This window comes from Solanum lycopersicum, chromosome 7 (genome assembly GCF_036512215.1).
Source record: "Solanum lycopersicum chromosome 7, SLM_r2.1".
Lineage (NCBI taxonomy): Eukaryota > Viridiplantae > Streptophyta > Magnoliopsida > Solanales > Solanaceae > Solanum > Solanum lycopersicum.
Window position 1 is genome coordinate 66,565,091 of NC_090806.1, and position 12,731 is coordinate 66,577,821.

The 12,731-nt window shown below is 32.6% G+C and overlaps 3 protein-coding genes and 1 non-coding gene across 4 annotated transcripts; 2 read left to right on the forward strand and 2 right to left on the reverse strand.

The window, feature by feature from the left end:
- The first annotated feature begins 1,965 nt into the window (after positions 1–1,965).
- Positions 1,966–3,936, forward strand: LOC101249836 (cytochrome b561 domain-containing protein At4g18260). Its single transcript, XM_019214977.3, has 4 exons — positions 1,966–2,300; positions 2,413–2,574; positions 3,200–3,348; positions 3,435–3,936. Exons 1-4 carry the CDS (start codon positions 2,178–2,180, stop codon positions 3,736–3,738), a joined length of 738 nt encoding a protein of 245 aa, XP_019070522.1. The 5' UTR covers positions 1,966–2,177; the 3' UTR covers positions 3,739–3,936.
- A 230-nt stretch (positions 3,937–4,166) lies between these two features.
- LOC101250133 (uncharacterized) lies at positions 4,167–6,332 on the reverse strand. The gene is made up of 3 exons (XM_004243164.5): positions 6,057–6,332; positions 5,270–5,341; positions 4,167–4,515 (listed from the first exon to the last, which is right to left on the reverse strand). Exons 1-3 carry the CDS (start codon positions 6,208–6,210, stop codon positions 4,220–4,222), a joined length of 522 nt encoding a protein of 173 aa, XP_004243212.1. The 5' UTR covers positions 6,211–6,332; the 3' UTR covers positions 4,167–4,219.
- Positions 6,333–7,514: 1,182 nt separating this feature from the next.
- On the forward strand, positions 7,515–9,578 carry LOC101249562 (GDSL esterase/lipase At4g10955-like). The gene is made up of 2 exons (XM_004243162.4): positions 7,515–7,854; positions 8,377–9,578. The coding sequence occupies exons 1-2, from the start codon at positions 7,706–7,708 to the stop codon at positions 9,365–9,367; spliced, it is 1,140 nt and encodes a 379-aa protein (XP_004243210.1). The 5' UTR covers positions 7,515–7,705; the 3' UTR covers positions 9,368–9,578.
- A 402-nt stretch (positions 9,579–9,980) lies between these two features.
- TRNAR-ACG (transfer RNA arginine (anticodon ACG)) lies at positions 9,981–10,053 on the reverse strand. The gene has a single exon. It is a non-coding gene; the product is annotated as a tRNA-Arg (tRNA).
- Between the last annotated feature and the right edge of the window lie 2,678 nt (positions 10,054–12,731).

Consider the following 12,731-nt stretch of genomic DNA (forward strand, 5'->3'; position numbering starts at 1 on the left):
CTAAAGTTACTTTGATTTCTTAATTAGTATCATTTTTCATTTTCATACCGCTCGATTAAATCTATTGCTAATACTACGTCGATCAAAACATCTTTTGTCATGGTCCACTTTTAACTTCATTGATTATATTTTAATACTTTTTAATTAATGGATTTTTGTTTTAGCTTCATAACTACCTTATCTTTTGATTGCTATTTATTTTTGAAGTCATCATCATATCATATCTATACTAAGGTGGACTTTTGTGCTTGGATTACATGTGACATATTAACAACTTTGGGTGAATTAGCATCATTGGCTCCCATGTGCCAATTCCTTCTCTATAGGGACCTCCTAGTGATCACATTCATATTTTATCATTGTTAACACTTTACTATAAACTGTTAGTTACACGGACTCTTTAGCGAGGACTTTCAGTAAGATAAATTAAATATATTAAAAAATGCACGAAGAAGTTAGAGGAATTCATCAAATATAATTTTCTGACAAAGGGGAATCAGATGAATCCTGTTGCGCCCTTGTTGCTATAGACTAGCTAGTTCCACAAAAAGATTTAGCAAATAAAGAATTGTTGTATGTGGTCCAAGGCTTAAAATACATACAAGTGAAATGAAGCACAAAAGTAGGCCAAAAAATGTCATGATGAGATACAAAAATTGATTGCAAGTATATGATAATGGAGGGTCCATTAAAGATAAAAAGCTATTTTGCAATCACATTTGCAAAATCTACTGCATAAAGTTGCATGTCATGGTCCACATGTCTTCTACTGTTTTTTTTTTAAATAAAAATTCTCACACGATGTGTAATCGTCTTTTTCAATAAAAAAAAAAAAGTGTCTAACTAATTGCATGATAAATAACATTACGTATAATAATTCAAATGCATTGTTGAATTAGCAAGTTCATATACTGGCGAACATGACCTTAGATAGGAGGTTATGGAGGATAAAGTAGAGGGGTTGATCATAGGCGAACTCAGAATTTGAAGATTTCGTGTACATCAATATTATCTTAGGTCAAATATGAGTTTTAAAATAAACTTTAAAATTAAAACAATAAAAATAGGGGTCTAGCTGGACTCAATCCCTGGTCTTGCGAGTAGTTTCTTTGGCTTGTATCATTAGCACAATAACACTCTTACGCTTCTTGTGGGTGCACTATTAACTACATCCTAATTTTTGTATGGTGAGGTCAGCCTCTGGTTAAGAGTTGTCTCACTTAATATTCCATCCTACTAGTCATAATATTACTCTGTTTTTCTTGTTATTCTACTTTTTTTGTTATTTAATAAATCGTGCACTTCAATTATCATATTATTTTATTTTAGCGGTTGTTTCTTTATTAGTATGCTTTGTCATGCGTTTTTTATATATTTTATCTTGACTTCTTCACTCGCGTTATTTTCATTTTTTCGAATTGCATTGTAAGTTTTTACTTGAGTTGAGAGTCTATTGATATCAGTCTCTACCTATCAAGGTAGGGGTAAAGTCTGTCTGCGTACACATGCACTAATCTCTTCATAACCCACTTCTGAAATTATGCTGCGTATCTTATTGTTGTATTTGCCAACTTAACATAATATGTTAACTGTCTGATAGTTTAATGAGTTGAAATTCTGTTCCTATGAAAAAGCAACCACCCACAACATAGACAAGAAATACTTATCAATACTAGTGACCATGCTTCTTCACAGTAGTGGGTAAGTAAAGACTAAACTTATACATATATTGTCAAATATACTTGATATTCTTTTTGAAAAAAATTTCCCACTCTGACTTTGTTGTGCTCTGTCATACCACATTCTCACCATTAAAAAGAAAAAAAAGCCTGTCATAAGGTCCCTACTAGGTTGAAACCACAGCTTATTTCCCACTATAAAAATATATATACAATACTATAGTCTATATATGCCAAACATTGTTAATTTGTCTAAAGTTAGCATTTCACTTTGGCTTTTTTGCAGAATCGATGATGATTAAGGCTTCTTAGAAAGGAAATATTTATTTTTCGTTGTTCAATTGGTCATTGCAGTTAAACAGAAAAACATAATGTACCTGAAGAGCTTAACAAGTTAAGTTCAAGAAGTTTTTTGCTGGTGTTGTCTCTCTTTTCCAGCTCTGTTCCTTCAAAACAGAGTTTTTAAGCATTAGCCATATAGGATTGAGTAGTAGCAACATGATACAGAAGGTGATTCTTCATGTCGCGATTTTCATTGTTGTTCTTCTGCCAGTAGCTACAGCAACTCAGTTGCACACGAAAAAGACTATTCACGAATGCAGTGACCACAAAGTCCTTGAGGTTATTCACATTTGCATCTCATACTAGTACATAAACGTAAACGAGTGCTTGTGATCTAGTCATATATATGTTTTAAGGCAGCAACTGATTTTTTTCTAATATCAATTTTCAGCCAAGTCCAAAGTTGTCATTTCAAATTGTTCTACATGGAATTCTCCTCTGGACTTCCATGGGGTTCTTGATGCCTATCGCGATTCTTGTAATAAGAATGTCGAATAAAGAGCAAAATGGAAGAAGGCTAAAGATGATTGTGTACACTCATGCTTTTTTACAGGTAAATAAACTCACTTTTTCATTGTGAATGAGGGAAGGGAAAAGATAACAATCACTCAGTATTCAGTGTTTGCGCCAAACCAATGAATAAAAGATTTCTATTATTTTTCATATCTTTAAAGTCAATGAATGGTATAGTTCATTTCATTGACATGAAAATCAGTATCTCAACAGTTACTAAACTTTTATTATTACAAATTTGAACTTTGTTTATTAGATTAAAATACCCCACCTTTCACCTCTAATGATATTGAAAGAGAGTAAGAGTTATCATGATTACAAATTTGCTAAATCATTAAACTAGCTAGCCCACAATTAATTATTAGGTAATTTTAAGTTAAAGTTCATTTATCCCTCACTGATGAATGCTTAGTGATAAAGGAAATGTAGGAGTTGTAAAGTCTGTTATTTGAGTACTACAACTAACTCTATCTTTATTAAGAAATGAGTTCAATTAAAGTTAATTATGAATGTTAGGTATAACCGTTTAATTTTTATCATGACATACTTTTGATACATTACATTTACATCATTATGTAGTGCATAACACGACGATAATACCATAAAAGATATACTCGCTGACAAAAGAGAGCGAGACTGAAAATTTGTATTTGGTTATTTTTCAGATACTATCTGTTCTCCTCGTAGCAGTAGCAACAATTATGTCAGTAATAAACTTTGAGAATTTTTTCGACAATACTCACCAGAGACTTGGCTTAGCTCTATATGTTGCCATATGGCTGCCATTCATCGCTGGGATTTTTCGACCTGACAGGTAAAAGATACATAAATATCACAATGGAAGAAGTTAATGTTGTTCACTCAATTGAATAGAAGCTTTTGTTGTTTCTATATATACAGGGGAAGCAAAAATAGGGGTGTATGGTATGCATTTCACTGGCTTATTGGAGTCACAGTTACTTTACTGGGAATCGTCAACCTATATATAGGTTTACAAGCATATAACACGAAAACAATGAAAAACACAAGTGTTTGGAACTGGCTTTTCAGTATTGAGGTTGGTGTTATCGCGTTCATCTATCTGTTCCAAGAAAAATGGCAATATATAAAGCAATCAGGAGGGATTTTAAGCAATGAATCAGTACGACCAACGGATCAAGAAGCATCTCCAACTCAGAAAAAAGAAATATCACCCATGGCATAATCAGAGTCATGTTAAGACTTCAGACAAACAAATAATTTTGCCTTTAACTAACATAAATTTTCTTCTTTTTTTTACAGCTAACATTAGATTCTTTCCAATTTTATTACAATTTCACAAAACAGATATTTAAGAGTTTTGTGTAGTACTATCAGTGTAGAGCATCATACGAAGTCTATTAAACGAAAGATATTGTGTCCACCTCTCCTCATTCACAATCACGACAGGTTCAATCAATGAGTAAACCATATCCAACACCATCGCGACATAGGCAGCTTGTCATTCTATCTTTTCCCTGTTCACCGAGAATGGAAATGGAAAACTCAAGCAAGAGAAACGTGATCTCAGTGGATCAACTTTTTCCTAAGAATACCAACTAATCTAAAACTCAAAATGATCATTGATCTCGATAGTTACAAGGACATCTGACAAACTTGTAAAGTTTCACTATATTAGAAATAGAAACAGTGTATATTTATACAAGTCAAGGAAATAACTGCACGTAACCTGTCGCTAGTGCAATTCCTAAAATGACAAGGGGTGGAAGGATGACAAATGCTCCAATTGTAGCAAAGAAAGTTGAGTCATTCCTCCGAGATACTTCATTCAGGTAGGCTTGTCTTTTGATGTTTCTCTTTTGTGAGGTAGTTAAGAACTTGGCGCTAAACTTCTTCAGATTCTTACCCAAAGGAATGCTGAAATCATCATCTCGACTTCCAACCAAGTTAGCAAGCTGATCACGAATTGTAGGTTTACCAGAGGTACTATCACTTTCATAACCTGATCAATGATCAAGTGAATGACAGTCAGAAAGAACTATAGGTTAGTTCAGCTCTCACTAATGAAAGCCGAAAGAAACAAAGTTGGCAAGTTTATTTGAAATCTTGCTGTAAATCTTTTTAACAAAGCGAACAGTAGGGATAATGAATGGATATGGAATATGATGCCATGCTAAAGCAACATGTTTACAGATTCTACATGAAGCTGCTTCACACAAGATAACCTGCAGTAAAGAACACTGCGGAAAGTGCAACAGATGCTCTATGTATACGGAGGAACTTGAATCCCCAAATCACTTGCTGCTACATAGTAAATATATTTGGGAAGTATAGAGCATGTTCGTTAACACATTGGGAGTACAATCGTTAACGCAAAGGTTAGGTCTAGAGAGTATAAAGCCACCTCAGAATGGCCTGGAGCGCAATTCCTACTAACTATATATTTTGTGCAGTTTCAAGGGAAAGGAACCCCAAATGCTTTCGAGATCATAGTCTAGATGTTTTTACTCAAAATCTAGATGTACACAAATGTTAAGATTCAGTATAAGTTGACTTCCATAGATGATGAAAACTCTTTTTGTGGACTTCATAGATTTCCTATAATGCTAGGAAGGAGCTCAAAGGGGAGAAGAGAACACATACCATTTGCTATATATATATATATATATACACTTTGTTAGAGCAGTTTAATGATAGTCTCGTATTACTTATCAGGAAAACAGAAGAGAATCAAAAGGGGAGAAGAGAACATATACCATTTACTTCTGAACTGCTGGAAGTGAGCTGTTCCAAGAGATCTAGCTGTGTTCGAGCAGAAGATAATGACCCTAAACCAAAGTAAAACTTCAATAATCAAGCAAAACAATGTAGCCCATATCATCATACATCAAACGGGACTAAGATATGGACATCATTCGATTAGCTTATCTATTCATATTAAGGAGATGGCACAAGTACTCCTAGACTATGACCGAAATCCCATATACACACCTTAACTAAAGTAACTCATTTTATAGATAATATTGTACACTTTTTGACTTACATGGCACGCCCCGTGGTTCCACGCAGTTAAGGCGCGTGGGAGATATTTGGATGCCACGTAAACAAAAAAGTGTACAAAATTACAAAAAGAATGAGTTCAGGGATAATAGGACAGGACCTTAGTTTGGTTAATGTGCGTCTCTGAAATTTGGGTCATAGTCTGGGGAGATACTTCTACTTTTTTTCCCCTTCATATTATATCAGGCAGAGGTGCACTACTGTTGATTCCACAATCAGAGAGGCTAACTCATACATCCATCCATCCATCTTCTAAATTTTGACAGAACTTAGTACCATTTACTAAATATTACTCTCCTGTCCCAAAACAACTGTTGTTTTTACCCACTCGAGAGATTTTCAAAGCTAAATTGGATTAGATCACCTCAATATAATTTAAAAATTTAAAAATTTGAAAAACTGCGAAAACAAACCTATCCTCACAAAATTCACTTACACTGTAATTTCATAAATTAAAAATGATGAAAATGAAGTTAATCATACCAGAATAAGTGGGAAGTTCTTCCTCCTTAGTGACTCTTCCATCCCCTTGTTCAGAAAGAGCAGCTCTTCTTAAGGAAGAATAATAAAGTTTGTGTGTACAAGGAATGAGAAAGCTTTTTGGTTGCACAAAGACAGAGCTCAAATTCAAAGCCATGTGTAGTGTAAGGCCATTAGGTATGTATGTATGAGGCTACAAATTATGCAACTTCTATTACTCCTATAAAAATTATTTACACCTCAGTTTAAACAGGTGGCTGAAAATTCCTCCACCACAAAATTTTAATTTTCTTATATGTCCTTGTCCTACTAATATAATTTTCAGATTTATTTCCTTTTATTTAATTCCCACCACCCCATTATTAATCAATTGAAAAATAGAAAGAGATAACTCTAATTATCGACAAGTGAAATTTGTTTTAGTAATTGGGCATCTCTGCAATTAATTGATAAATTAAGCATTTGAAACACGCTGTAAAATAAATGAAAACATTATTGATCATTATAGAAAAAAATAATTAAGTGATTTTTTATTCCCTCGATTTCTTTCTTCTAATCTAAATCATCTATTATAAGATTAAAATAAATTGAGGTAAGAAGCATAATAATTCATCATGCTTAGAAAGTGATAAAATTTTAATATTTTAATGTAGAAATACACAAAATACACCTATCAATTTGGGGTACGTAACATCAAAGGATTATAAAATGGGACGACATATACATAAATTACAAATATGAAAATTGTCTCAAGAAATTAATTGCCACATTAATTATTTGGGGAATTGAATTCAACCTTAACTAAGAATAATAGTACATAAACAAATGATTCATATATAATGATACAAATTAGTTGGAAATAAGATTTTGTTATTTTAAATGTTTTGACCATAAGTTTTCATACTAGAAACTTTATTAGTCTACGATATATTTTATGATATATATTCAATTCAGAATTTAATGCGAAATATAGATTTATGTATAATAATTTTGGTAAAATAATGTTTTGTGCATGTCTCATGGTCCAAAAGCTACCTCGATAGAACAAAAATGGTTCAAGTATCTCATTAACCATATCATCATCCAAAAAATTCATTTTATTAACTATTGATGTGGAGATTTTTTTTTTTCATTTTTCAACATTCCACCTCATTCCCAAAAACAGACGTCTAATATTTAGACAAATTTAATTTAGAATACAATATTTAACGAGATAAAATTTACTATAAAATTATATAATAGAAAGATATTTTAGTTGACTCGCCTGCCGACTATATGAAAGACCCAAAAATGTCAAAAATAACCTTCATAACAAGTAAAGTTTTGTTGCGTGCATCTGCATAAAGTTAAAGGGGCTTTTTTGCCATTTTACTCAGTTACGCGTTGTTGAGAAATGTAACGAAATCCAGAGAGGAAAAAATATGACCGTTAAAAACAGCATTTTCAAAAAGTTATACATTTATTCGATCGTACATTATTATAAATCTAACAAATTGATTTCACCATTAATTTCTTTGAATCCGATACCCAGAAAAAGGCAAAAGCACTCACCAGTCACCACCACACTCGTATCTCCATCTTTTTCCTCTGCTGGATCACACATATAGATGTTCAGGTGAAAAATTTTCGAAGACATATAAGTTTCTCATCAAATGGACAAAATTAGTGCAGAGGAGATGAAAAATGAAGGAGAAACAACAGCGAAGGAGAGCGGCATTGAGTCACATCCTTATGCATTTCATGTTTCTGGACCTCGAAATGTTTCTTCCCCAAATTGGAAAGATCTTATTAATTCCAGCTGGTTAGTAGTGTCTTCAACTCATAATCTTTTTTTTTGTCGCCTCTGTGTACAAAAATAAGTTGCCTATTCTAGAATCCTCTAACATATAACTTCAAAATTCTGGATCCGCCTTGCTAATGTGGGTTATAAATTCGAAACTGTGGAAAGCTTTGTTTGATTTATCGTTTTGTTTTCTAGCTTTGATTTGGTTATATTGTTAATTCGAATAGATTGTGGTTTGAATTATTGTTCCTTTGCTTTTTTTGTTGGATATGTGAGGCATGATTTATCTGATTGGAATGTCTTTATTGAGTTGATTTTGGTGTTTGTATAAAGGAATTTTCATAGAGTATATGAGGTGAAATTATGGCGAAAAAATTCGTTAGTGTAGTGTGTACTAGAGCTAATATTACTCTTGTTAAACTGAATCTCTACACAAGTCCACTTGCTGCTAGTAAGATTTAGATCGTTAATTATGTGGAAAGAATATTTAGATGATTTAATTTGCGAGCTAACAGCAATGAGTAATATTGATTTGAACAGGAGGAAAGATGCTAACTATAAAAGAACAGTAATGGCCTGTTTTATCCAAGCTGTTTACCTTCTTGAGCTTGACAGACAAGACAACAGGACAGAACAAAATGCACTTGCTCCGAAATGGTGGATACCTTTCAGGTACAAGTTAGTCGAAACTCTAAAAGATGAACGAGATGGATCTATATTTGGTGCAATATTGGAGTGGGACCGATCTGCAGCTTTGGCTGATTTTGTACTGATGAGACCGAGTGGTGCACCTAGAGGTGTTTTAGCCTTAAGGGGAACAATTCTGAAAAGCCAAACGATGAGAAGAGATATTGAGGATGATCTCCGCTTCCTAGCTTGGGAGAGTTTGAAAGGATCTGTGAGATTTAGTGGAGTTTTAAAGGCACTAAAAGCAATCGCGGACAAGTATGGGAGTAATAATGTTTGTATTGCTGGTCACTCCCTTGGAGCTGGCTTTGCTCTTCAAGTTGGGAAAGCGTTAGCCAAAGAAGGCATATACGTAGAGGCACATTTGTTCAATCCACCCTCAGTTTCACTTGCTATGAGTTTCAGAAACATCGGAGAAAAAGCTGGCTTTGCTTGGAAAAGAATCAAGGCAATGCTTCCTTCAAAGGCGGATTCTCAGATCAGCTGTGAGGAAGGCGGTGCAACATCTTTTCCAGTAGGCCTAAAGCAATGGGTACCTCACTTGTATATTAACAACAGTGATTACATATGCTGCTCTTATACTTATGCAGACGGAGCACAAAACGACCAAACTGCAGCTAACAAGGAGAATGCAAAACAAACAACAAACTGCAGGCAAGCTGCAGCAAAACTTTTCTTGTCATCGAAGGGCAATCAGAAGTTTCTTGAGGCGCATGGATTGGAGCAATGGTGGTCCGATAACTTGGAACTACAAATGGCTATTAGTAACAGTAAGCTCATTAGCCAGCAGTTGAAATCCTTGTATACTATGCCAGCTGCTCAACTAACACCAGTCAAGCGATAACAGATTATAAAAAAAGTGGCTTTCGCAGCCCCTTTGCTTAACAATAACTCATTTTAAATGCAAATAGTTGTTCCTATGTCACCATTTTTTGGTGTACATTTATGTTCATACAATTTTCTTTCCCCTATTGTATTGAAAACAACGTGTAGCTATGGGGATGCTCTCAAGGTGAAGACAAATAATCTCAAATGTGAAACACATATTTTCTTTATTTGTATATTTGTACTGATGAATTGTCAAACATAACATACCCCTTCTCTTTTATGTGAGATTATTGAAAGGGAGAAGTGCTTTAAGGGTGTTGTGTGATGGAAAAATGCATATTAGAGTAAAACATTAAGTTCTACTAGTTGTAATGTTAAAGTTCAACATATCCATAAGCGGAGTATTACTGAGATGAGGATGCTGAGATGGATGTGCGGTACACACTGAATACACAAAGCAATCTTTGAGGAACTATGGTGAGTTGTGAATATGTTAACACAAAACAAGGTAGATCTAAAATTAAATAGAAAGAAGTTGTCTCAAAAGTGTTACAACTATATTAAAAACAATACTTTAACTAAAGTTTAGAACAAAATGGAAGAAAAAAAGAACTATAAAATAAAAAAAACGACTCTGCTGGGGATCGAACCCAGAATCTCTGGTTTCGTAGACCAGCGCCTTATCCATTGGGCCACAAAGTCTTTGATGTCAATGAGCTAACACTAATTTTAACATTTGAGACTTAAGTGTTTTTTTTTTTTAGAAAAAAAGAAAAGGCTCAGCAACTATTAGTCGAAACAGAGAAATGTATGTTACATTATATTCATAATATGCGAAAGTATAAATTTGATATTATAGAGTTATTCGATTTTAAAACTACATAAAAAGTGTAGAACAAGCCAGATGACGGAATAGGAAAATCAAAAATGTGTAAAAAGATCATTACATAAGTCATCAATTCGCTAGAATCGCCTTTTGTAATAGTCGAAACGGGTAAGTTCATGGATCAATAAATAATAAATTGACATAATACGGTAACATCGAAGACTTTGTGGCCCAATGGATAAGGCGCTGGTCTACGAAAGCATAGATTCTGGGTTCGATCCCCAGCAGAGTCGTTTTTCTTTTTGGACAACAACAACATCATATGACAATAATATAAAAAAATTTAGATGTTCATAAACTATATCAAAAGTACTATAAATTGCAGTGACTCTAAAAATAAAACAATAGTAGACAGAGGGAGTACCATACTATTTTTTTAAAGAACTTGCTATGGAAACTATACAGATAATATCGAGATCTATTAACATAAACAACGTAACATTATACACAATCATTTACAATAACTAGATATAAACAACAATCTAGATCAGTGACGGAGCTAGGTATTCAAAGTATTTAAAAAAGTTACACATAAAAAAAAAAACTCAAGAAATTCGACATGATGTATATATATACATACCAGAGATTATTAATATTAACGTTGGATAATACCATATATACCCTTAGCTCCGCCACTGTTCTACATGATCATGCACACAACACAAGACTTTATTGTAGCTAAGTCTCAAAAAGAGTTGATAAATCATAATCATCGATAGAAACTTGTTCATATTGATCATGATCATAATTATAACTAGTATATGAATCCATCTCCAATAACCATGACTCAATATTCCTATAATAATATGGATCCATTAATATCTCTTGGCTTCCCATCGAATAATTATTATCCAACAAACTGAAACATGGTTCGTGTATCGTCGTGTTAATAATATTAATAGACGATGGTATACTTCCTTCAGATGAATCTACCGATAATTCTTGGCTATATTCTTGAACGATTTTCAATCTTTGATCATCATCAGGTGGTGATGGTGGTGGTGGTGATGAGGACGATCCAATATTATTATTGCCAGTAAGTTGTTGAACAAGATTCTTGAAATTTGAAGAAGGTGTAATATAAACTTTAGGTTTCAACAATTTAATCAACTTGTTGAATTGTTTCTTCTGTGATTTTGAGGCTTTTTTTCCCATTTTCTTGCTTAGAACTATACAAGAAAGTCTTTAGGTTTCAACGTAATTTTTTTTTCTTAGCTCCTAACGATGGGATATCCTAAAGAGAGCTAGCTGGAGGTATATATATATATATTATTATTATTATTAATATATATATGTGAAAAAATTTGAGGTGTTTAAAGTCTAGACTTGTATTTACACACAAGATACTTGGAAGAAATTACCAAAAGATGTTGAGAATTAATGATGTTATTTTAAGCCCTAAGGTGTGAAAATTGTAGTCCAATATTACTCTATCCTTTTGTATTTTTATATTTTATTATTGTCCAAGTACCTCTTGTCATCGAAGGAAAAAGTTGAGGGTTTGAATCGTGCTAGAGGATAAATGAAAAATTACTGGAAAAAAAATCATGCATATTGCTATTAGGTATTTATATCTATCAACAATATTAAAACTAGTTTAGATAGACGAAAAGAAATTATCAATTCTTTTCTTTGTTGGATTACGTAATTGAGCTTGAATAGATAGATAAGATATAATGGTAATTAGTGAGAATTTATATCGTATATTTCAATTTGTTTGGAATTGAAATATTGTTATATTTGTTGTAGTTTGTATCTAACTCACTAATAATATAATCACAGGTGGAACTATAACCAATAAAGAATAATTAGTTGAATATTTTTCTCTCAAAAAATAAATTTTGTTATAGTTTATGTGGTGTATTTTTTAAATTAATTATAGTATCAAAGTGCATCATGGAAATTTTTATGTCTTATCATGTGTCACCTCATCAGACTGTAAATTCATATTATTATATATAAACAATATGCCAAGAATTGTAATTACATGGATTGGTATTTTTGTGTATTTATTAGGCAGTTAATTAATTAAATGTAAACGTTAGTCAATTTCTATAGGATTGATACAGGAAATACTATTTGACAAAAATAGATGAATCTAATAAAATAAAAAATGTATGTATCACACAGAAGAACAGTAAAGGCACGCAACAAACTACTATTCAGCTACTCTGTCTTATTATGCTTAATCCTTTTTTCGAATTCTTATTCGACGTTTCATTTCACTATTAAATTAAAGTCTGATTAAATTTAAATTTATGTTAAAAATTTTTATTTAAGAATAAATTATAAAGTGTTTTCTAATAAAAACAACTTCATATTTAGTAGGATATGAATAAATAATTAAATAGTATAATTTTTCTTCGATCCAAGCTTCCTCGGTCTTACCTAATTTCAACCTAATACGTACTTGAAGCCTCATAAATGAAATGCAGTTTTTCACCTACAAAGCTCAAACTTGTATCTTTTTATTGATATAGTAAATTTCAACTTT